The sequence below is a fragment of the Arvicola amphibius genome, chromosome X (assembly GCF_903992535.2).
Source record: "Arvicola amphibius chromosome X, mArvAmp1.2, whole genome shotgun sequence".
Taxonomy (NCBI): Eukaryota; Metazoa; Chordata; class Mammalia; order Rodentia; family Cricetidae; genus Arvicola; species Arvicola amphibius.
Window position 1 is genome coordinate 6,263,548 of NC_052065.1, and position 26,597 is coordinate 6,290,144.

The following is a 26,597-nucleotide window of genomic DNA, read 5'->3' on the forward strand; positions in this document are numbered from 1 at the left end:
AGTGGAGAAGAGCAGGCTGTGGCAAGGATGGCTATGAGGATTTCAAAGTCATGATGCCAGCTCACCTTTCCATCGTGACAGATTTCATAGCCATCGGGTTTACACTCATGAGACCTAATGAGCATCTTCAACTTGTTTTTATTAAGAATCTTGGAAGTAACGTCTGGTCCAAAATAGCAGCCCCCTCCTCGGCTCGTGTTTGGATAACAGCCTTTTCTGCCTCTGGGGTCACTCCACAGAAGGTCAATAATCTTGGAACAATAAAATAAATTAGAGTTATACTTACAAGTAACAGTCTATCATCTTTTTTCTATCCCATCTTATTTAGTAGAAATATTAAAGGTAACTGGTGTTATAGGCATGAACCGCCATGCCTGGCTAAATTCAGAAGAGAAAGTAGTGCCTTCCACTGAACACGTATTAGGTGTTCTTAATACTGACTCAGGTTTTTGACCTGTTGGACTTATTAAGGAAACCTAATAAGTGTTTATTGGAAGGAACTACTTTCTCTTCTGAATTGAGCTGGGCATGGTGGTTCATGTTTCCCCAAGAACATCCCTTAAAGCTTCTTTGATCTTTGGCCTCCATAAGACCATTTTCCAATTCAGCAGTAGGTTCACCTATTGACTGGATTCCAGCAGGTGTTCTAAACCCACAATGATTTTTTTTCAGCTTAATATTTCCTTTGGTGGCTGAAAGAAGCAAATACAGGTCACACAATACCCAGGACTGAAGACTCAAATTTCTAAGAACGTTTTCACAGAAAATCAGAGGTTGTATAGTCTCTAATCTTTAATATTTTACTAAATTTTTAAAACTACTACTGTAACACAAACTTAAGAAAGAGTGGTTTAAAAAAACCTGCAAACCTCTTTATCACTAAAGAGTGACAACCTTGAGAAATCTGTCTATCCCTCAATCAGGCATTTGGGTCAACTAACCTGCAAAGTATGTCAGGATTCTAATAGACAATTATTCTAAAAGTCTACTAGTTTCCATAGTTTTCCCTGTTGTTCCCTGTTGTGCAGAGAATCGAATCCAGGGCCTCATGTAGGCTAGGCCAGTATAATCCTTTTGAGCTACACCCCAGCCCCTCCACATCTGCATGTTTCTTTGGAGAAAAAACACACAACTGAAATTTTTATGTGTGTAGAAGCCAGGTCTACATCAGGTGTCTTCTTCAACTACTCTCCTCTCTCACTAAACCCATACCTTAACAATTAGTTAGATTGACTGGCCAACCAGCCCCAGAGAGCCACCTGCCTTTGCCTCCCCAGTGCTGGGATTACAGTTGGGTGCTGCCACAACCAACTTTTTTATGTCAGTGCTGGGGATGTGAAGTTGGGACCTCATGGTTGCACACCAAGCTGAGCCATCTTGTGAAGTCCCTTCAATAGAAAATCTCTGGTTATTCTAGTAAATTTAAAGCAAGTCTTGAGAAGAGGTTCAGATACTGCTGCTGCCCTAAACTGGACTCTGCAATCATTTATAGGTTTGATATAAAGGGAGACCTGGAGATAAATGAAAGAGAAGACAGAGTGGCAGAAAGAAGAGCATAAGGGGAAGAAGCATTCTGGAAGGATCAGTACCTGCTCCGCACTAGAGCCGCTCTGTACCAGGCTCAGATCAGACAGCGAGTATTTGATGACTAGTTGAGGTGAGAATTAAAATCTCCCAAAGAAGAATCACCCCAAGGGCCTCCTTCCTTCTCACTGAATTCCAATACTGGCACAATTGTACCCCCCCACCACACACACATAAATACAATGTAACACCTTTAAGTTCTGGTTCTTATGACAAAAACACTTGTATTTCAAACTGAATTATATCTGGCTCCTGTAGAATGAATTCACATTGTGTGTGTGTGACTTGACGCAGTATAATAAAGGAGGAAACATGGAAGATAAGGGGCCATATTTTATTAGGAAAGGATTAAGCTTTCAATTCCTACGCGAACATAGAGTTTAAAGGTAAAATTTCATCTGGAAAGCATCCTAACTTACCCTTGAAGTACAGCATACATTATTTTAGGTACGTAACCCTATATAGGAATATATATATAAGAAAATATTTCATGTATATGATAACGGATGAGCAGTCCATTATAAAGTGTATGAAAGTAAATTCCCACTGAATCTTTCTTCTTCCTTTTTACCACTACTATGACTACTCAAAATTTACATAAAGTAAATGTACATATGAGGGGAACATGATGGTGCGTGCTTTAGGGAGGCAGAGGCAGAAGGATTGCAAATTCCAGGCCACCGGGGCTATGCACCAAGTCCCTGTCTCAAAAAACTAAAGACTACCATATATAGTGTATTATTAGAGTGCTTTCCTAGCCTACACAAAGCTTGTGTTCAATCTCTAGCAGTATAAAAAAATACAAATAACATTGCAGGGACTAAACAGGATGTATGCATTATTTAGGTCGTAGATAGATAAATATAGATACATGCAACAACAATTGAAGCAGTGGTTCTCAACCTGGACCTGGAGGTCATGACTCCTTTGGAGGGTTGAACAACCCTTTCACAGAGGTCTCTCTCTTTTTTTTTGGGGGGGGGTTTCGAGACAGGGTTTCTCTGTGGCTTTAGAGCCTTTCCTGGAACTAGCTCTTGTAGACCAGAGACCATTAGAAAACACAGAGATTTACATTATGGTTCATAACAACAGCAAAATTTATGAAGTAAAAGCAAATTATGAAGTAGCAATGAAAATAATTTTATGGCTGGGGATTAGCAAAACATGAGGAACTATATTAAAGGGTTACAGTATTAGGAATGTTGAGAACCACTGAATTAAAGGAAAAGAGGCCATGAATTTAAATGAAAGCAATGGGTCCATGGGAGGAGTTTGAGGGAAGAAAGGGAAGGGGGAGATGATGTTATTATAATCTTAAAAAATTAAATCTTTTAAAAATACATACGGCTGGAACTCCATCGAGGCAGAATAAATGCTAGTCAAATGGCTTCTTCAGTAATTATTTAAGTTGCCATAGGTGAACCACTTTACCTATTTTAGTGTTGTCGTTACCAACAAACAAAGGAGTATCTAGTATTCATTTTTAATGGACTTAAAATCACAAGGGCTGTTTTAAGAAATGAGTTTCTCTTTCAGAATGAATTCCATGAGTTCTAGGTTTCTTTTTTGAGTCTAGAAATAAACTTGGTTGTATGCACAGTATAGAGATGGCTTCAGAGAAGATGATCGATCCATCGTGCTTACAGAGGTGGAATCACTTTAACCTGCATTTCGTAAGAGACAACATCATCACAAGCTGATGCTACCACTCTGGTGAATGTTTCCGTTACCTACTTGTTCCCATTCATGCTTTGTTAGCTGTTCCGTAGAAGACCTCTCTGATTCAGCTTTCCCATGGGCACAAGTGCTCAAACCTGCTTTATTTCTTTTTAAGTCGGCGGCATGTTCTCGATTTATTGACATCGGTGGCATCAACACAGATCTCATCTGTAGAACATAGAATCATGCTTTAGTTAAATGCTGTACGCAGGCACTTCGGTTACAGTTGGAAATCTGTCTGTACTGTGTGCAGTCAACTAGGAAAAAATGCAGCCCCCCCCCCTCATCTCACTCACCTCATACTCATTGTTAATTTACTAATGCCTCTAAGGTGGGCCTGTTAAAATAGTTTCTGTATTTTGCAACTAAAGATGTTACCTTATGGGGAAAGCTTCGCATCAGAAATTCTAAGAGACCCCAGAGGCCTGCGTGTAGGTGCTGGACATACTGCATGGCACTGTAGAAGGAAATAGAAGATGCGAAATGTAGGAGAGACTGGCCTCCTTCTGCACCTTTCTCTATGCCTGGGGCTTTCAGGAGTTCGGAAACAGATATTTTGTTTGTTTGCTTTTTGAGACAAGGTTCCATTGTGTAGCCCTGACTGCCCTGGAACTCTGCAGACCAGGCTGGTCCCAAACTCACAGAGATCCACCTGCGTCTCCCTCCTGAGTACTGGAATTAAAGGCCTGTGCTACCATGCCTGGCTCAGAAACATCTTTCAAAAGGGGGTATGCATTTGATTTGCTTGTTGTATTTTCCCAGATAAACGAGGGGGAAAAAAACCCACATCCATGTCCATGAAAGTTCTCACAGGGGACACAGGTTGAAAACCTGGAAGCTCTTCGACCTAAATTCAGTATAGTTCTTAGCCAGACCTGTCAGCAGCTGATGATGTTGTCTAAGCCTAGTTGTAAACCTGTTTCTTTGCAAAGGAAAGCTGGGCAATGGTGGTGTATGCCTTTAATCACAGCACTTGGGAGGCAAAGGCAGGCAGATCTCTTGAGAGTTTGAGGTCAGCCTGGTCTACAAAGTGACTTCCAGGACAACTTGGGCTACACAGAAAAACCCTGTCTTGGAAAACCAAAAAAGAAAATGGTTTAAAAATACAACATGATAAGCCCACTTGATTGCCTTATATAATCTGAGATTATAATTTTGTTCTTGTCTCTTCTAAGTATTATACTTTCATTCAAAGCAATTAAAAGGTTTTACATTTATTTATTTATTTGTGTGTGTGTGTGTGTGTGTGTGTGTGTGTGTGTGTGCGTGCGTGTGTGCGCGCGCCACACTCCACAGCACACAATGGAGGTCAGAAGACAACTTTTACCAAGTAAATTCCAGGGACTGAGCTCAGGTTTTTAGGCTTGGGGACAAACATCTTCATCTGCAGAGCCGTTTCCATTCTACTGGCCCACAGATGCTTCTTATAACACTTTAATTAAACTTTAAATAATACTTCTGTTACACTGGTGGCTGTGGTTTAGTGATGGACATCTCTGTGGCAGATACTTAGCTTCTCCAATAACCCATGGTATGAAATTTTGTTTTTATTTTTCAAAACTAAAACTAAGTCTTCTTCTATCGTGGCCTCATAAAGTCAGTTTAGAAACTCAATCTCAGCTACTAATCACTAGTTCATAGCCTACATTTTCTTCCCCAAGTAAATGATTGTAGGCAGAACAGAATATTCCGGGAAGACCTTCCAGGATTACGTCCACATAATTTATTTCTGATAGGCTCATTAGGCATGGCCTCATGACCACTTTAGAAGACGGAGCTCTGTAGTTTTCAAAGCTATTTAGGATCAGGCTGCTTTCCCTAGACCACCATAGGCACCGATTTCTCTTGGGAGTCCTGCTAACCATCCTTCTCTATACTCCTATTTGGGAATTTGAACACTATGAAACCAGAGCCTTTGTCTTACAGAATCTTACTTGGACATCTTGAGGCCTTGCTCGTGGTGAAGACTGCCCCCCTCGGGGCATCACCATAGACCAGGGAAAGAAGTTCTAAGAAAATTCCTATCCATTTTTACTTTGCCCTGCTTTGGTCTTCAATTTCTAAAGAAGTATTCAACAAATAAGACATACTTATTACATCTCAGGTACTGGGGTTTTGGCAGGGATTGGAGAAGCATACGAATATAGTAAGAAAATAGAATTACCATTCCCTACTTAAATTTGGCAACTTATGAAAGCTATGCATAAAGGTCTTGAGAGTGCATAAAGAGGAGCTATCTAGCCTAGAGGTTAAAGTGGAAAGTTAATGAGAAGATGGCAATATTATCATTCACATACGTACAAAAGTATGGAGGCTCCCACGCCTCAAGGTGCAACTGAGATCACATTTCTGTCTCTATCAGTTTCAGACCCCACCTTCCCAGAATGACTGGATAGTTACTATTGGTCTGTAAAGACGGTGGCTAAAGTTTCCCACTTGGACCATATAGCACCCTCTGTTCTATAGCTGCTACTGGTCTCCATGCCCACCTGGCCCCTTGTTTACTTCTAGGCTTGGGGCTTCAGTTTGCCTTTGGTAAAGGAGGAAAATAGCTCTCGTTGTGTGTAAGGTACAGCCCAGCAACCCTTTAGTAGGTGTGGAATCCTACAGCTACCATAGAGCCAGTTGCCTGAGAGGGTCTGTATAGGCTCCTGTCCTGGCTGTGTTGTATTGAGTGATTATTTAGAGTTAAAATAATCTGAAGATAGTTCCTCTGCCCAGTTGAAAGAAAGGGACAGGATAGTAATTCAGAAATAAATTCTATATGAGTCTCCTTATATGAGTTACCTAGAGCTCATACAAGAAATATTGGTCATCAGGGCTAGAAGGAGAGGGAAGGAGCTGTTGCTGTTTTATGGGCATGGTTTCAGTCAAGGAAGTTCTGTGAGTGCATGGTGGTCACAGCAGTGACAGTAGGGACAATAGGGATTGCCAAGGAAGTTTATACTTACTTACAAGACAACAGTGCTGAACTACAGTGTAAGTGAATTCATGTAAACTGTACTTTTGAAACCTCACTTTTAGAAACTATCTGATGTGCTAATGCATCCCGGCTTTCCATTGTCAACAGGATTCCCTGTTGAAAATGCATGGTACACAGAAAAACCTCCTAGTTGTCATGCATGCAGTTATAGCTTTTCTTCAGACTTTTACTAATTGTCTCATCTACACCACCAAAGCACATAACTCTTTAAAATGCGGGATAAAAAGAAGCATATTCCATTATAAATGTCTGATCCGTGCACATAGTACTTCTTACTTTATTTCTTTGTATGTGGTGGAGTGTATTCAAGTCCGTGGACTCTGATATCCCACCATGTATGACCAGGATTTCATCATCAATAATTGTGCCAATTGGGAGCCAGGTATAGACTTCTTCCAGGACTTGCAAGATTTTTCTTCCATGTAGCTGTAAATAAGAGCCTGAGTAAGTTTTATTTTCCTGATACGTCCAGTTAAGTGAATAGTCTCAATATGTAGACAAAAACCAAGTTTTTCATACCAACCAAAGGAAACGGTCAGGGAGCTATCAACCAGCTAGCAAGTATTTAGCATGGGACGTTTCCATCCTGTATTTTTGATACTTTGACATTTTTGGGTCTTCCTCGGGGAGGAGACTGCCCCTGTCAGAGCTAATCCCTAGAGATCCTACATGACGAGTCTCATGTACAAACCAGCCATTTCAGATCCCACACTAAGGAATTCTTTTCCTGGACTCTAACTCAGGGCCACTTCTCTGGTGTGCTAACCAATCAACCCAGAGCAAGATAGTAGACAGCTACCGACAACCCTTGCGCCTCATAGCTGGCTGCTGTTGTGCCAGCTACTCAGCTTTCAACACTGAGCGGCTTTGCCCTTTCTCTCCCATGAAACCTAATAAATGTCCTCATGTATCTTCTGGCTTCATCTGCCCCCCCCCCCTCTCTGACTCTGGTACTTCCCTATGTGGTATCCCCAATGTGGGATGCTATGCCTCCTGCATGTATAAACCCCCTCCTCTATACTGGTAATTTCTCTGTCTGCCTGCCTGAATTAAATATCAAGGATGGGTAGCTTTAAAGCAATGGAATATATTCATAGCTCTACTGAAACTGATCCAACAGTCATAATGAAAAAGAAAATCTAAGATTCTATCACGGTGAGGGGTTCCGGCTGTGCTTATTATTTTATTGGCACAGATTCTGACTAATTAGCCCATCACCTTTCTTAAAGCAACAATCTGGTCTTCATTAGCTCTTTTTTTTTTCCACAGAAAAACAAGTATGAGTCTTACCTTGTACTTATGTAAAATTTCTCTTGTGAAGCCATACCTGAAAAACATATTTTAAACCATTAATTATTGCTAAAAGGAGAGCCATTGATGTCTTACTATTACCAAATAGTAGAAACTCAAGAAACTATAGACTTCAGTGGTACTTTGCAGAGTCTCTCTGGAGCATTGTGAGAAGGAACAAAAGCAATCAATAGCACAACCTCTCTTCTCAAGAAGTCTAGAGTATAACTGGGGAAAGAAGAACAATGCAAGACAACTTAACACATGCGCACCATGGCTATGGAAAGGCTACAAGTATTTTGACAGGCATGCAATGACATTTAGAGAAAGCTGTATGGAGAAGAGTTTTCATCTAAAAAACATTGCTGTGACATGGATCATGTGAATGAATGGTTTTAATAGAAAGTATCAGGAATTTTAATGCCTGGCTAAGAAAAGCTAAGGGGAGAGTTTTCAATTATTTTTTCTTGCTTTAGGATAATATTGTGTACCCTTTTCAGGAAGCCCTTTCTCCTTAACGCTGGGATTAAAGATATGCAACACCACACCCAGATAATAATGTGTACTCTTCATAGCCAACAGATAAAGGAGGAACAAAGCACACTCACCACTCATTTCCCTACAAACCACATCATGTCAGGTTTCTCCAGTATAAGACTGCGTTTTTCAAGATGAATTCCCTCCCTGTACTCACCAAAGGCATCACATTGTTAGACCAATATACATCCTGCCATCTGTGGTGGTTTGAATGAGAATGGCCCCCATAGGCTCATATATGTAATGTTTGGTTCCCAGTTGGTAGACTGTTAGACTGTTTAGGAAGGATTAGGAGGTGTGGCCTTGTTAGAGAAAGTGTATCAAGCCAGGCCTCATCTCTTCTCTCTTCTCTCTCTCTCTCTCTCTCTCTCTCTCTCTCTCTCTCTCTCTCTCTCTCTCTCTCTCTCTCTCTCTCTCTCTCTCTTTCTGTATGTATCTGTCTTTCTGTGTGTGTCTGTCTCTGTTTTTATTTCTCTTCTGTGTCTGTCATTGTCTGTGTCTGTCTGTCTGTATCTCTCTCTCTCTCACTCCATCTCTCTCTCTCTGCTGCTGCTGCTTATGGATAGTATGTGAGCTATGTACATTTTCAGCTTCTACTCCAGCACCATGCCTACCAGCCTGCCACCATGCTTCCCACCATGATGATCATGGACTCACCCTCTGAAACTGTAAACAAGCCCCCAATTAAATAACTTCCTTTATAAGTTGTCTTCATCATTGTTTGTAGTCATAGCAACAGAGAAGTAACTAAGACAGCATCATTATCTTTCTGGCCCTTTTTGAAACACTAAATATCATTGTCTGTACCATGCTTCTAGAAAACTTCCTCCCTTTCATTTTGAGACAGACGTTTAGGGTGTTCTGAAATAACCTCACAGCGTTAACTTCTTCCACATAACCTTTATTGTTAGAATTTTTCATATTCTGTCCTAGGCTATCCATTGCCTTCAATTTCTTCCTTAGTACTCTCACCCCTAGCTAGCTAGGCTTTCAGTTGATATCTAGTATCAATAAATACATAGAGTGACACTCCAGGTTATACTTCATATTTATCTCTGGACCCATACTCAACAATACATCAAATAAATCTACCTCAGACTAAATCCATTCCCATTCAGAATGATGCTGTTATGCCCTTAAACTCAAGCCTGCTCATCCTTAATTAATTCCTCAGTTAAGGCCTCCCTATCAAGTTTGGGTGCTTAACTGCTATTGCCTAAAGTCTAGGTCTATTTTGGCCATTGCCAGCCATCGCTATCAGGCTAGTCTAAATAGGATGCTACCATTTCTTCAACTACTTCTTAATTGAACTCCCTGGAGCCATTCTTGGCCCTCCTCCAAATTACCCTTCTTTTTAAAACAGGTGCAGTATTCTTCAATGATATTCTCTTATCCTTAGATACATGCTCATATACCTTCTCAACACTCAACCATCTTTTACATCTCCAATCCTACCAGGCCCAATCCTATTTGGGTCTCTATTGCTGTGCTAAAACACCATGATCAAAGGCAACTTGGAGAGGAAAAGGTTTATTTGCTTACATGTCCCAGTCACAATATATCATGAAGGGAACTCAAGGCAGAAACCCGGACATGGAAGATCTCTGTTGACTGACTTGCTCCCCATGTTTGCTCAGCCTTCCTTCTTATAGCACCCAGGAACAGGCTTCCTATAACACCTATGGATTCCTGTTCTTTAGAGAGTCTGCATTTGCAAACTACACCTCGAGAATTAGAGCTGCAGCTCTGTGCTTGAGTCAGGTGTTGAAACTACCCAGAAGACAAAGGGGATTTGCTGAGCTTTGACCACAGCACCCAAAAGCTTAGGACCCAAAGCGGGAGACATTTCCTAGCCTCCGTTGTTCTAGAACAAATTGATTTCTGTTTGCCATAAAAAGAAAAGAAAAAGAAAGAAGGAAACATTTACTACCTACTGTGCCTTTCAGACAAAATTCACAAACCATTTAAGCAGTCTTTATCCCTCAAATCTCCAGTGAGTCAGATAGTCCAAATGCTATGTTACAGCTGTTCTCAAAAATGTTTATGAGCAGCTATGCCAGAAGCAATTAGCAGGACACACACACACAAAAACGCGCGCAGCAATGTAAAACACTGTGCTAGCTTCTGAGACAGAACTTGAAGCAAGCCAAAAGAGGCAACAGAAACTTCCATCTAAGTACGCTCATACCACCTACCAGACCTACAAACCTGACCTGGCATGCCCACCCAGCGTGCAGTCTGGACAGTGAAGGGGAAGTATGGCAGAAAAAAGGACATAGTAAAGAGGAAGCAAAGACATGACTGGAAGGAGACGTAGGGGAGCTTCAAAGCAGCTGACACTTAGCTGAAAGATGGGGGTTGGTAAACGAGGGTGAGAACTTGGAGACTTTCCTTGCGATTCATCTTCTCTCTCCTTCTATACAGCTAACTTTACACATATCATCTGGGAAACTAAACAGAGCAGCAGTTCCAGAGGGAGAATAAAAGATGAAGTCTAAAGTCAGTGTTACCTCAGGTTCATCATGAAGTCTTCATGGTTTCCCCTATTCAGGTGCAGGTCAGTGGGGTAGACGAGAAAACTAACGAGCAGGATCATGAGGATCTCCATGGAATTGTTCCCTCGATCTACAAAGTCACCATTGAAAACATACGGATTGTTCTCTGAAGGCAGGCCATTCTGGGAAGGAGAGGGGGAGAAAACAAGGAGTTAAAAGGATGTTCTTTTAAAAGTAGGGCTATGTGTTTGTTCCTGCGGAAACAGAGAAGAGGCCCAGTCATTTGTTTCACTGGGAAGAATCTGCTCACTGGCTAGAGCTTCATCCAGGGCATCTATCAACAAGGGACCTGGAACCAAAGAGTAAGCTTGCAACAAGAAGATTTCAGGGAGGATGGGGATTGTTTATTCGACCCATCACATGAGTTTTCTCTGAAAGGAGCTAGTATTTGTCCAGTCAAAAGTAGACACCCTCGTGGGGGAAGGGAAACTGAGAAGAGTATACTGTATGAAAAAATCCAATGAAAAAGAAAACACATAATGTAACTATCCTGCCCCTTTTTCTCTGAAAAGAGGGAAACTTCTACCCAGAGAAAAACACTAAGTTAGCAAACAGTCGGAGCGCTTTCATTCAAAGGGCCGTATGTTTAAATTCCCTGGGTTGTAATTATCTCAATTTGCAGAGTGGAGATGACGATATATCACTTGCCAAATCACCTGTGATAATGGACATGTGAGAACTCAGGCAAGCCGGGCAGTGGTCATGTACACCTTTGATCAGGAGGCAGAAACAAGCAGATTTCTGTGTGTTTGAGGTCAGCCTGGTCTACAAAGGGAGTTCCAGGACAGTCAGAACTGTTACACAGAGAAACCCTGTCTTAAAAAAAAAAAACCACACAAACCACAAAACCAAAACCAAACCAAACCAAACCAAACCAAACCAAAACAAAACAAAAGAACTCAGGCAAGGGGACTGTTTTGTTAGCTATGACTGGGACAGGACTGAATAATAGTGGGCAGATATAACCATACCTGGTGCCTCTACTCAGTATGTGTTCTGATTGATTGATTTATGACCAGGCCATATCAGATATCAGCCCCTTTGAGTATCACTCCGAATATGAGGTACTATTTCTATTTATTTCTTTATTGTTAAGATTGTACTTATAGCCGGGCGGTGGTGGCGCACGCCTTTAATCCCAGCACTCGGGAGGCAGAGGCAGGCGGATCTCTGAGTTCGAGGCCAGCCTGGTCTACAAGAGCTAGTTCCAGGACAGGTTCTAGAAACTACAGGGAAACCCTGTCTCGAAAAACCAAAAAAAAAAAAAAGATTGTACTTATAAAAACAGTATTAGTATGAAAAGAAACTGAGAGCGAGCAGGGCAAGCACTAGTTTTAAAATAGCTACTAGCTTGTTCAGCTCCTCACTGCAAAACTCTCAAACAAAACATACATAATATGACATGGCTACATTTTCTCAGTGCCATACTTGATAAGGAAATAGCCAAGTGCATTCCTACTGCACAGCAAGATACAGTCAAATGTTTTGAAATGTTTTACAAAGAGGAGAGTCATATCAAATACACACTTTTCTCAGAAATGTTATCTTTGGGAAAGAATACACATATTATAATTATTTTAATGTTTCAAACTATTTTCAAATTCTTCTTTTGTTAGATTTCAAACAAGGTAAGAAAACCTTATTACTTTATTTCAAAATTCTACCATTTATGGGCATTTTAAATCATACATCACATTATAATAAGTAATTTAAAACAATACAGGTTATAATACACAACAGGGGATTCCAAAAATTATCTTCACAGTATAATGTGTTCTGGAGATAAGTGGGGGAGGGACGCAGTGGCATATTGTAATAAGATGATTAATATCACAGTCCAGTTTCATGTATAACACAGTTATCTTTGAGCAAGCCATTTAACCTTTCCTTCATCTGAAAAATGGAAATGAAACCCCTCTTTAATTACCATGCAATAATATTTAGGAACTAAACATTATATGTACAAATAATTCCATGCAAATCATAAACACAAATAGAGTCATTAATTATTATCTCCATGCTATTTATAATTTTAAGAATGCATTATTTAATATTTTCCTTTTTAAACTTTTTTTATTTATTCTTTGTGTCTTTCACATCATGCCTCCTGGTTCCCCCATCTCCCTCGCCCCATGCCTCACAGAATAAAACAAAATAAAGTTTAAGACAAAAAAGGGAATAAAAGGAGGAAAAGAAAGTCTTGTCATAGAAGCTGCAGTGTGACACAGTGAACCATGCAGTAAACCCCTTTATCCATACATTTTTACATGTAAGCATTCATCACAAAAGATCACTGGTCTGGTTCAAGACCCTTGGTCTCTGCTACACCATCAACATCGGGCCCTCACTGGGACTCTTCCTGGACATCCACTGCTTGTCTGTGTCATGGAGGTCCTGCAGCCCTAGGTCCACAGGACTGACCTCCTCAACCTCATATTCCAGCAGATCACAAATGGAGTGGATGTTGGGGTTGGTCAACACATTACCTTGGTTCTGGGCCTGGGCAGTTACAGGGTTGGTCAGCCCGCCAGCTCCCCCCCCGACCCGTCTTTACCACCAGAGTGAGCTCTCCTGCATTGCTTTGGCTACTTCACCCCTGCAGTGATGAGCAAGGGCTGTGGCCAGTTCTCTAGCTTTCACATCCTCAGGGTCGGTTCTCTCAGATCTACACCTTCAGGGCCAGCTCTACTGTGTGGTCCAGGTGAGGCATCCGGGCCACTCTCCCAGGTGCTGCAGCTGATGAGGGACAGGGACAGTTCTCCTGCTCTTATGACCTCAGGGTCAGCTCTTCACCTGCCTCAGGAGTTGATGGGAGGGGGTGGGGGCATCTCTCCACAGTTCATGCCACCACATGACAGATAAGTAATGGGGATTCTCCCATGCTCACAACTTTAGGGCTGGCTTGCCCATACCTCTGCCAGCAGGGTTGGCTATATTGTGCTGCCCAGGCAAAATGTAGGGTCCACTTTCCCAAGTGCGCTGGTAAGGGGGCGGAAGGGGGTAATCAGCTCTCTTGCTCTTAAGACCTTAGGGCCAGCTTTCCCACCTGCCTCAGGTGTTGATGGGTGATGGCAGGGGTGGGGGTGGGTTGGGAGGGTGGTGAGGGAGTGGGGGGTGGAGAACATTTTCTTAATGGGGCTCAGATAGGGTAAACTGTTACAAAAATATAAGCTACACTCATCAGAACTTACAGAAAGAGAGAAGGATTCGGTACCTCTGATATTTGTCCTTTCCCTAGCCCTCAGCTGGTTAGAATAAAGAGCTGGGAGGACTGACAGACTCTGCTGAGATGTACCTTCTCTGGAAGAGGTTAGGGGGAACAGCAGCAGAGAGTCCTGGGGCAAGACCATGGAAGGACTAAGCCTGAAGGGAAAGAAGGAACCCATGACAAAGGATGATTGCCTCACAGGAAGAGGACAGTCCTGGTTGGGCTTTAGGGAATGTTGGATCTTCCTGGGAAAAGAGTAGGAACTGCTTTCAAGTAACAAAAGTCAAAGAGCAACTTTATTTCAGAAGAAAATTGTAAGACACGTATGAAGCATAAAAGGTCTCAAAAGTCATGGGAAAGGCTGTAGAGATGGCTCAACAGTTAAGAACAAGTACTGCCTAATACAGGGACCAACACACCACTGGACAACATGCGGAGTGAGACCTTGAAATATTCTGTGCTAAATGGGATGACTTCATCAAAGCCCTTCCCTTAGGGCTCAGGAAGTTTGCAGAAGAGGAGGCAAAAATATTCTAAGAGTCAGAGAGGATGGAGGACACCAAGAGAAATAAAGCCTTCTAGATATAACAGGACTAATGTACATATGAACTCGCAGAGACTGTGGCAGCATTAACAGGTACAAGCCAGACAGCATTCTAGCAACTGGATGGGGAAGAGGTCATGAGCTCCCATCCCTAACCAAGAAGCTATCCCTAGTTGGCAACCTCTTACAAAGGAAAAAACAGTTTTCTTGAATAAAGTCTCATGGGGTATAGAAACCACACTTAAATATAGGCCCCGGGCCCAGCAGTAGATGGCCAACACAAAGTAAACTCAATGGTGGTTTTGGAGATATCTTTTTTTGTCTCATAATGCTTTGGGGGGCAACTTTTAGCTTACCTTATTGTCTTTTTTTTCCTTTGCATAGTATGGTTTCCAATGTTGTGCACACACACACACACACACACACACATATATATATATATACATATATATGTGTGTGTGTATACATACATATATATGTGTATATATATATATATAGGCACGTGTGTTGTGTATGTGTTTCTCATGCTTTTTTTCATATTCTAGTCCTTTTTCTTTTTTCCTGTGTGTTTTCTAAGGAGAGAGAGAAAGAAGGCATAGAGTTGGATGGATGAGGAGGTAGGAGGATCAGGCAAATGAAGGAGGAGAAACTATGATCAGAATATAGTGCATGAAAAAATATATCTTCAATAAAAATTAAAGTAAGAAATACTGTTCTAGCAGAGGATCCAAATTCTTGTCCCAGAACTACATCCAGTGGCTCACTTGCAGCTCCAGCTGCAGGAGATGTGATGTTTCTGGCCTCCAAGGGCACATGATTTCGACAACATAAACACACACACACACACACACACACACACACACATACACACACAAAATGTAAATAAATCTTAAAATTTGTGGGATAAAAATAAGATATTTAAGTTTTAAAAATTAATAGATTAAAGATAACTAAAGAAGAGATAAAAATATTACTGACTTGAAAGAGCAAATAGATTTTTAAAAAGCAAAAATGGTGAAATTCATAAAGAATAAATAGAAGCCATGCATGGTGATGTATGCCTAGAATCTCAGCATTTGGGTGTGAGAAAGAGGCAGGGGTAACAGGAATTCAAGGTCATCCTTGACTACATACTGAGATTAAGGCCTGCTTAAGAAACATAAGGCCCTTCAAAAGAATAAAAAGAAAAAGAAAAAGAACAAAGGAATGAAGAAAAATAAGAATAAAGGAAAAAAGGGAGGTAGGGAGGGAGAAAGAGCTCAAAAACCAAGAAACTAATATACTAATAATAGACACTTCATATTAGAAGAGAATAAGTAATTAAAATAATAATAAAAACTTTTCAATGGCTAGAAGCTAGAGAGATGGCTCAGTGGTTAAGAAAGATTGTTGCTTTTGCAGAGGATCCAGCACCCACACTGAGCATCTCAAACAACCTGAAACTCCAGAGGAAGAGAATCCAATGCCTCCTTCTGTCCTTTATATGTATCCATATTCATGTGCATGCACAGATGTGTGCAGATACACAGACAAAAATAATTTTTTAAAAGAAAATTTCAGTTTGATGTTTGAAAGAGCTCATTACTCTTAGATATAATGAGGGAGAAACTCTATTACTTGTTAAAGGCCTTAGAAGATGCCAACAAAAAAAAAATAACAAAGGGGAAAGAATAAGCCTGGTATTATACTGACCATGTGACATAGAGAAAGGCAGAAGATGTTAGAATAAAATCTACAAATTAAAAAGAAAAAGGGACTATGACTCAAGAATTCTATATCAACAAAGATATCATTAACATCTAAGGATAGCAGAAAAAATATTTACAGATATGTGAGGGCTCAGAGGTTCTTCAGGGTAGAAAAAAATATGGAGTAGTTTAGTAACACAAAAGCAATGAGCATGTATACATGTATACCAAGCATAGTTTTAGGTATAAGGAACAACCAAGTTGATAATACAAAGCCATTGTATTCAATGAGCTTGTACTCAGAGAGATAGCCCTCATAGGTTTCACAATGGAAAACACTCAACAAAATACTCTAACCAAGTTACAAAAATAACAATTAAAATGTCTTCAAGTCAGGAAAAGACTAAGAGGAAAGAATACTGTTGTGGAATAATCTTTTTGTACACTGTGAAGATGTATCTTTGACAAAGTGCCTTGTGATTGGTTTAATAAAGATCTGAATGGCCAATAGTTAGGTAGGAAAAGAGGCTAGGCAGGACTTCTGGGGACACAGAGGTCTCAGAAAAAGACAAAAAGGCAGACCAGCCAGATGTAGAGGAAGAAGGATATGTAGGAGGAGAGATAAAAGCCACGAGCCACGTGGCAGCACATAGATTAATAGAAATGGGTTAACTTAAGTTATATGAGCCAGTTAGAAACAAGACTAAACAAAGATCGAACTTTCATAATTAATAGGAAGTCTCCATGTGGTTATTTGGGAGCTGGCAGGCAGGACTGAGAAAGACTCATTACACATGGTACCCAACATCTGGCCAGATATATTCACATAAGGCCTAAGAAAAGTAAAAAAAAAAAAAAAAGTTTGGAAGACAGAGCCAAATGAGGCTTTCGGGTGACCAAGTTCTCTTGGGTAGGCTTGACATACAGAGCTACAGCTACTGGCTACTGCCTGCATGTTGAAACCAGTCACCAGTACCATGTGCCAGTACCATGTGCTAAACTGAGCTGTGTGGCAGCTGGCATGACAGTTCAGGATTTGTCTCATGCAGTCAAAGTACACTGCAGGTGCTCAGTAAAGATAGAGCCAGGTGGGGGAAAAACCTTCTAAACAGCTTACAGTGTGTTTAAAAAAAATGTGTGTAGGCTTAAAAAGAAAAGAAAATGGGTATAGACAGTCATAGAAAAACATAAATGGTGTATAAATAATAAGGTAAGTACTTAAAGACAGAATAAAATAATATTAAAAAAGGATAAACCACATAAACTTGGAAAATACACAGTCAGAATCTTATATGTTGTCTTGTTGACTTTGGGTTTTTTTTTTAAGATTTTTATTTATTTATTATGTATACAACATTCTGCCTCCATGTATGCCCGCACGCCAGAAGAGGATACCAGATCTCATTACAGATGGTTGTAAGCCACCATGTGGTTGCTGGGAATTGAACTCACGACCTCTGGAAGAGCAGCCAGTGCTCTTAACCACTGAGCCATCTCTCCAGCCCTGACTTTGAGTTTTTTGATTCCTGATGAATAACAGCTGCTGAGCTGGGCGGTGGTGGCACACGCCTTTATTCCCAGCACTCGGGAGGCAGAGGCATGCGGATCTCTGTGAGTTCGAGACCAGCCTGGTCTACAAGAGCTAGTTCCAGGACAGGCTCCAAAGCTACAGAGAAACCCTGTCTCGAAAAACCAAAATAAATAAATAAATAAAAAATAACAGCTGCTGAGAGACATGGGATTGTAAGAGGGGGTGCTGAATTAAACCAGCTTAGATACTATAGGAATGCCTTAACTTTAAAATGGAAGTCAGAAAATATATTGCTTTGGGGAGAGGGTATGCTTTTGTTTCCACAGAAAATGAAAGGCTGTGGATTCCTTCAAGGTTGATAGAGATCAGGTTTGATCAGGAAAGGCCCCCTGAAAATCCTGGCTACAACATAAAGAAATAAACCTAGAGAAACTACAAGACAGGTTACATATAATTTACCTACTCAGACATAAAACAAAAAAAAATCATCTATGGCTGACTTGTGGGATATATATATATATATATATATATATATATATATATTTGTGTTAACACAGATATGTATGTTACCTTTGAAAGTTTGTGTGTTAGAGCAACAGGTGGCCTAGGTGATAGTGCCTCTGTTGCAATTTCCTCAGGGTTCTGCATCCACAACAGCTTCAAAGCTGCTGGCTGAGATTGTCCAGCCTCACAGACAATTCTGGCCGGGGCTACAGATAAGCCTTGCACTTTCCCATTGCACAAAGAACAGACAGCAAATGTCATGGCTAGTTTTCCCAGGACTTGACCATTAAATCTCAATTTTATCAGTACCCTAAAGATGTGATCACCCACAGAGAACAGGAAGCAGTCTAGAGAATACAACACCCACATTCCCCATAGGTATGGTGGGATATTTTTGGTTGGCAGGTGGACTATGGATGTTTGTCATCATTTGGGGGGGGTAGGTTACACATTGTTACTGGTCATGGTCAGGGAGAAAGCTAAGCAAAGGAGATTAGATTCAGGAATCTCTTTCTGAAGGGAAACGGGGGGATATAATATAGAAATAATGAGATAAAAGGGTGGATTGTTGAGTCTCCTTTTGAACAACTACTAGTTTCAAATATTTTAATATTGGTATGGATTTTTGTAAATTAATACAAATTTAAGGTTATTTTTGTTATACTATATATGTTTCTATTTTTGTTTAAGGTATTGTACCTATACAGTTCATTTAAAAATGTAAAGTTTTAGTCCTTAAAAGCTATTTAAGATAATAAAGACAGGTTATTAGTTAGCTGTCTATAACAATCAAGTTTATAGTCATATTAGGTGTGTTTTCAAGGTCAAACACAGATATATTCTAAATATATAGATGGTCTTCAAACACTTCAAATACATAAATAATTTGGCATTTAAACTGTTTTAATAACATAAGTCTTTTCATGAGAATAAGAGACATCTACTCTTGGCAGCACCAATTTACTTCAGAAAAGAATGATGGACATTGAAGAACCTCCATATGGAGCTTGCTTTTATTAAGGCAAAGCTAGCCATTTGTGCAAGAAACTTCCCTTGCATTGACTGCTGACAGTATGCTGTACAAAGTGGACATGCAGGACACAAAGAAAAGTGACTACTGAACTTTGACAAGACTTGGTAAGACAGTCCCTCAAACTACTGCTTCACAGAAAGATCTGTCAGGTCTTCTAGGCCGGTAGGTCAAAGATAGATGTTCCAATGTTACAGAGGAACTTTGGGTGACTGTCCAGGCAGCCAGCAGTTTTTGTCATTTCCCATAGTTTTGAAAGTTGTTTTCTCTGTAATTCCTGCTTACCCGAGTAATATTTTATCCTTCTTAGGTCTCTGGTGGGAATTGAAGATTAAGTAGTTATAGTTTTATATTTTTTCTTGTTACCTAATTCAGAAAAAAGTATATAAGAGATGTAAAGTTTATAAGATTGAGAGACATAAAAGCTTAGTTTATCTAAGAAAATGTTTTGAAGTCTAAAATGATAGTTTTAAGATGGTAATGCAAGTTATGATAGAAAATGTTTTAGGAATAAAACTTTAGATTCATTGAGATAAGATAAATAATATAGTATTTTCTCTGAATTTGCCAAATACAAATGTACTGGATATTGTAATATAATTCTTGATGGAGGAGTGTTTATGTGTTACTTTTATTATTAATAAAAAAAACTGCCTTGGCCCTTTAAGAAAAAATTAGGTAGGTGGAGTAGACAGAACAAAATTGTGGGAACAAGGAAGTAGAGTGGGAGAGACGCTTTAGGCAGTCGCGTGGTGAGTCTCCAGGCTGCTCCTCTCCGAGATGGACGCAGGTTAAGATCTCTCCTGGTAAGCCACACCTCGTGGTGTTACCCAGATTGCTAAATATGGGTTAAAGAAAGATGTGAGAATTAGCCAATAAGAGGCTAAAACTATGGGCCAGGCAGTGTTTTAAAAAAATACAGTTTTTGTGTAATTATTTTGGGTGTAAAGCTAGCCAGCGGCGGGTGGCGGGTGGCAGCCCGCCGCTGCCGCTTTACACTACAGATTGGCGCCCAACGTGGGGCTAAATCCACTTAAAAACCTTGCCCGCTTGGGATCAAAAAAAAAGTACTCTGAGACCATGCCAATGGCTCACTGCTCCCTGCCTGCACCTGGACAGATGGAAAAATCAGGCTTAGGCGAGCGGTACAACATTTGCGGATTCCTGCCGCCATAGAGAGAGAGATGTTTTCAGACTACACGGTGCTCTGCGCTTCAGATTCGGCTGTGACTTGGATTAAGAGAGTTTCTGTGCTGCACGCTCAGTATCAAAATTAAACTGCTGAGTGCAGCTCCAATGTGGACTGCTGTACACCTGAAACTTTGTGCAGCTCAGGGGCACCAAATGACTGAGACAGTAGCAGCTTTGGCTCTGCTCCGCCATGCTAAACTGTACTGAGCTCAGACAAAATCTATCGTAATTACCATGATAACAGCACAGTTAAGGTTTAGACTTGGCTAAAAACAGACAGTACCATATTACCTATAAGTGACACAACTTAAGTTTTTAAAAAGTGCTTAACATTTTAAAAAATGCTCCTAGATAGTAAAAAATTACAGATTCACAATAGGACAGATTCAGACATATAAGACCCCCATATGGGTCACAATGTTGGATGACTGTACGTAGGCTTAAAAAAAAAATAAATATATAAAAAATAAAGTTAATGCCTTAAAAAAGGGATAAAGTCTTTAAAGAGACAAAATAAAGTAAAGTGATAGAGTAAAAATAAGCCACATAAAAATAAAAAATTCACAAAAAATCTAGATTATGTATTTTGTTGTGTTTTCTTTGATTTTTTTGACTATAAAGGAGCTAAGTACAGAGAGACATTTCATTATATGGGCTGCCAGGCTAGACCAAAATGGACATCTTAACGGTATGACTTCAGGATTTAGATCTAAAAACATGATGCTTTAAAAAAGAGTTTCTTCTTTTGTTTTCACAGAGGACGAGACTCTGTGGATTGCTTCTATCCCAATATGGTATGATAGACCACGCCCTCCTAAAAGGTTGCTGTAAACATCTTCAAAAAATTACTTCACTCAACTGCCAACTAAAAAAAACCTAACACACAGGTTACACCATAAAAGACCTAAATAACAGCGCCCCCATTCAACAAAAAACAGTTTAAAAAAAAAACTGCGCCCATTTTCCCAAATATTGTTTATAAATGTTCTTTTACATTTAAAGGGGGGGATGATATAGATATGAATAATTTGCATTGGTATAGATTTTAAGGTCAATTTTGTTATATGTATATGTATTTCTGCTTTTGATTAGGTATTGTGATTGTGTAGTTCATTTAAGAATGTAATGTATAATTAGGAAATATAGGTTAATAAATAATCATCAATAATAGTTAAGCTTGTAGTCATGTTAATTAGATTTTCTAGATATGTAGAGATATATTTCAGTTAGATAGACATTCTTCATATCTTTCAAAGACTGCAGAATATGGCATTTAATGTTTTAATAACTTAGGGTTTTTCATGACAATGAGACACGTCTGCTCCTGGCAGCACCAATCTACTTCAAGAGGAAGATGGGCATCAAAGAGGCTACTTATAGAGTTTGTTAGCCATTTGGGCAAGAAACTGCTCTTGGCTGGACTGTTCCATAAACTGGACACAAAGAACCCGCAGAGAGAGGACTGCTAAACTTGCCTAAAGGTGAGATGGTCTTTCGGAGTTCCTGATTCATGAAAGAGTCTGTGAGACGTTCTGCAGGACACAGCAAAAAGTGACTAAACTGTCTTTGAAATTTCCTGCTTCATGAAAATGTCTGCTGGACAATATGGGCCTGAAGGCTGAAGATGGATGCCCCAACGGTACAGAGAAACTTTGGGTGACTGTCTAGGCAGCGAGTTGTCTCTGTCATTTCTAGAGTTTTATAAGTTACTTATTTCTTGTTTACTTAGGTAACATTATATCCTTCTAGAGTCTTTGATAGAGTTAAAAAATAAATAGATAGTTATAGCTTTCCTTAGTTATGATAAAAGATAAAATAGATTTAAATATTGTAACTGTAATACTTGCTTGATAACTGTTTTGTTACATGTAATTTTACTATGTTAAAGTTAAAGCCTTTCTTTTTTGTTTAAACAGAAAAAGGGGAAATGATGGAGGAGTGTTTATGTGTTACTTTCATTATTAATAAAAAAAACTGCCTTGGCCCTTTAAGAAAAAATTAGGTAGGTGGAGTAGACAGAACAAAATTGTGGGAACAAGGAAGTAGAGTGGGAGAGACGCTTCAGGCAGTCGCGTGGTGAGTCTCCATGCTGCTCCTCTCCGAGATGGACGCAGGTTAAGATCTCTCCTGGTAAGCCACACCTCGTGGTGCTACCCAGATTGCTAAATATGGGTTAAAGAAAGATGTGAGAATTAGCCAATAAGAGGCTAAAACTATGGGCCAGGCAGTGTTTTAAAAAAATACAGTTTCCGTGTAATTATTTCGGGCGTAAAGCTAGCCAGCGGCGGGTGGCGGGTGGCAGCCCGCCGCTGCCGCTTCACACTACAAATTCTTACCTGATAATTGTTCTTATTGTATATAGTTTTACAGTGTTAAATACCTTTCTTTTTTATTTAAACAAAAAAGGGGAAATATTGTGGAAAAATCTTTTTATACACTGTAAAGATGTGTCTTTGCCATGATTGGTTTAATAAAGAGCCGAATGGCCAACAGTTAGGCAGGGAAAGAGGTTTGGTGGGACTTCTGGGGACAGAGAGGTCTTGAGAGAAGAAGAAAGGTGGACTTGCCAACCAGACACAGAAGAAGCAGGAGGAGCAAAATGGAGATGAGACAATGAGCCTGTGGAAAGACATAGATTAAAAAATACGGGTTCATTCAAGTTATAAGAGCTAGCTAGAAACAAGTTTAAGCTAAGGCTGAGTTTTCCTAATTAAAAATAAGTTTCCATGTTGTTTTTATTGCGCGGAGCTAGTAGCCCAAGAAAAATCTGTTTACAGAATACAACTATGAACTGTTAGCCTTCAAATATATCATTAAATATAACTCAATATGAAATTATCAAACTTGCATTTAAGCACTAAGCAAGAATTCTAGAAACAGAAGAGGAAATTGTTTAAAAGTACAAATACATTATTCAGATTGAAGAGACAGAAATTAATCAAGCTCAGGATCTAAAAAAAAATAGGGCTGGAGATGTAGAATGTTAGCTTGTGTCTTAGGGTGTCTATTGTGAAGAGACACCATGACCATGGCAACTCTTATAAAGAGGACATCTAATTGGGATGGCTTGCTTACAGTTCAAAGGTTCAGTCCATTATCATCATGGCAGGGAGTATGGTGGCATGCAGGCAGACATGGTGCTGGAGCTTAGAATATGACATCTTGCAGGTAACAAAAAGTTGACTGATAGTCACACTGAAGGAAGCTTGCGCAAAAGAGACCTCAAAACCTGACTCCACAGTGACATACTTTCTCCAACAAGGCCACACCTCCTAATAGTGCCACTCTTTTTGGGGACATTTTCTTTCAAACCACCACAGTATGCATGAAGTCCTTAGCACCACACAAAACTGTGGTGCTAAGGCACTTGGCAGTCACTTGCAATTTCAGGACTTGAGACAAGTTGGTAGGAGAATCAGATATTCAAAGTCATTCTCAGCTACATAGAAAGTCCAAAGCCAGTCTAAGCTAAATAACATGAGACCTGGTCTCAAAAATAAATAAACGAATGAATGAATGAATGAATGAATGAATGAATGAATAAATAAATAAATAGCATAAGAAATGGATGCTGTGCTCAGTAAAAGAGAACCATGATATACTAGCTAGTTTTATATCAACTTGGCACAAGCTAGAGCCATCAGAGAGGAAGAGGGAGCCTCAGCTGAGAAAATACCTCCATAAATTCAGACTATAAGCAAGCCTGTAGGGCATTTTCTTTAGTGATTGGTGGGGAAGGGTGCAGCCCATTTTGAGTGGTGCCACCCCCAGGTTGGTGGTCCTGTGCTCTATAAGAAAGCAGGCTGAGCAAGTCATGAGGAGTAAGCCTGTAAGCAGCACTACTCCATAGCCTCTGCATAAGCTCCTGCATGCAGGCTCCTGCCCTGCTTGAGTTCCTGTCCTGATTTCCTTTGGTGATGGACCGTGCTGTGGATGCAGAAGCCAAAAAACAAAAACAAACAAAAAACGTTCCTACCCAACTTGCTTTTGCTTGTGGTGTTTTATCACAGCAGTAAAAAAAAAACCCTAAATAAGAAATATGGTGTAAAAATAAATGTATAACTATTTAATAAATACACACAATGGTTAGAAATATCAAGAATAAGAAGGTAATCAAAATAAATGGGGAAAAGCTAAATTTTCAAACACAACTTTAAAAATTAGTTTTAAAAGTTCAAATATAATAATAATACAAAAAGAAAGTCACCAAAACAACATAAAGGAAAAACACAAAACAAAGCAAAATAAATGGTAAAGAAGAAAAATTTCAAACATGCAAACATTAAGATATGAAAGATGTATTAAAACAAAAACTCAGGTAAATATTATTATAAAAATAGATAAATATATAAATAGGTTAGAGGAGATTGAAAACAGGTAAATACAACAAATGGAAAACAAGAATAGAAATATTAACAGAAGACAAAATGGAATTTAAGATTAAAATGTTAACTGAGTGTTTTATCAGCATCTACAATTCTAGTACTGGGGAACAGAAGGATCACAAGTTTTAGGCTAATTCAGGCTACAGAACAAGTTCAAGGCCAGCTTGATTGACATAGTGAGAACCTGGTAGAATACTTGTCTAGCACACAGAAGGCTTGGGTATGATCCCTAGCACCCTAAAAATTGAAGTATTTAACAAAATCACAAAGCTTAATTATAAAATGATAAAAAGCACTTTATAAGCAATATACATTTTATGAGCTTGTAATCAACATTCAGAGAAGAAATATTTGCCTCATATTCTAACCACAAGTGCAAGAATTGTTTAACAATACAAAGGTAGTGAATGTTTGCCTTTAATCACTGCTTTAAAATAACCTCCATAAATTCTTGACACTTTTTTGAAAGATTAAGTCTAATCGTCTTCCCCTTGAGTGAGACAGACTTAATGACATGCTTCTAATAAACAGAAAAAAAAATGGAAGTGATTATGTGAAACTTTAGAGACTTAAATTACAGAAGACAGTGAAGCTTTCTGTTTCTCCTCTTAGATTGCTCACTTTGGGGAAAACAAACTGCCACGTTGTGAGAAGGTTCTACCAGCCTTGTGGAGAGGTCCATGGGTTTAGGAATGAAGTGAAGTGCTATATCCAGAGCCATATGAGTTAGCCATCTCTTTTTGTACTTTTAAAAGATTTAAAGATTTATTCATTTTATGTGTATATGTGCTTGTCTGTATGTGTATACACTATGCATACACTATGTGTGTACAGTGCCCTCAGAGGTCAAAAAATGGTATCAGATCCCCTAGAGCTGGAATTAAAAATGGTTGTGCACCGTCACGTGGGTACTGGGAACCAAACATGGGTCTTGTGCAGGAGTAGCAAGTGCTCTTAACTACTGTGTTCCTTCTCTAGCCCTGAGTTAGTCTTCTTGAAAATGGGTTCTTTTGATAGTCAACCTCTCAGATGACCACAGCCCTGGACAATAGCTTATGGATAATCCTCTGAGAAACCCTGGACCAGAAGCATACAGCTAAGCTGCACCCACACTTCAGACCCACATAAACTCTTAGATACTAAATTTTGTGATTTCAAGGCGCTAAGTATTGAGGTGATTATTTATAGTAATCTATAATACACATACTTAGACAACTAAAATAAAAAATATATGCAAATTGAAAAAACAAACATAGATATATAGAAAATTGTACAAATCAGTATAACTGATTTTTCAGATACCCATGTCACCTTTGTGAAAATTAACTTTATACTTGGCCTAAAAGAAATCTTTATTAAATTCAAGCTGAAAAATATCTCACATGGCATTTTCTTATACAATCCAGTAAGGTCTGAAATAAATAATACAATATGACTAGAAAAATTCTTGCTCCATGAATCTATTCTTAGAAATTAACAGCTGTATTCTTGATAAGCAGAGGATCAAAGAAAAAAATTAAAGCAAGATTCAGGTTTCACACGAGGAATGAGGAGAAGGTACTTGGTAGGCAAGCGTGAGGCTCTGAGTTGAGATTTCCAGAACTTGCAGTAAAGATGTACTGGCACAGGTGTGTAAGCACACCCCAGGGAGACCAGTGGATCCTGGGACTCAGTGGTTAGCCAGCCTAGCCAACAGTAAGCATCAGGGACGTTGAAAGACCCTGTCTTAAAATATCATGTAGAAAGTGACGAAGACACCGATGGCAACCTCTAGCCTGCACATATGCTAGCCGAGGTGAGTATACACACACATACACACACATACACACATGCACACACATGCGCATA

General features: G+C 39.6%; 1 protein-coding gene across 1 annotated transcript in view; it reads right to left on the reverse strand.

Moving 5' to 3' along the window:
- The window catches only part of Ppef1 (protein phosphatase with EF-hand domain 1), a 101,845-nt gene that overhangs the window by 13,449 nt on the left and 61,799 nt on the right, over positions 1–26,597 (reverse strand). Inside the window, exons 7-11 of the mRNA XM_038316719.1 lie at positions 10,624–10,790; positions 7,577–7,613; positions 6,563–6,712; positions 3,319–3,471; positions 66–251 (exon numbers count right to left, since the gene is read on the reverse strand). Of these exons, the coding sequence (XP_038172647.1) occupies positions 66–251; positions 3,319–3,471; positions 6,563–6,712; positions 7,577–7,613; positions 10,624–10,790 (693 nt within the window). The remainder of the gene's footprint in view (positions 1–65; positions 252–3,318; positions 3,472–6,562; positions 6,713–7,576; positions 7,614–10,623; positions 10,791–26,597) is intronic.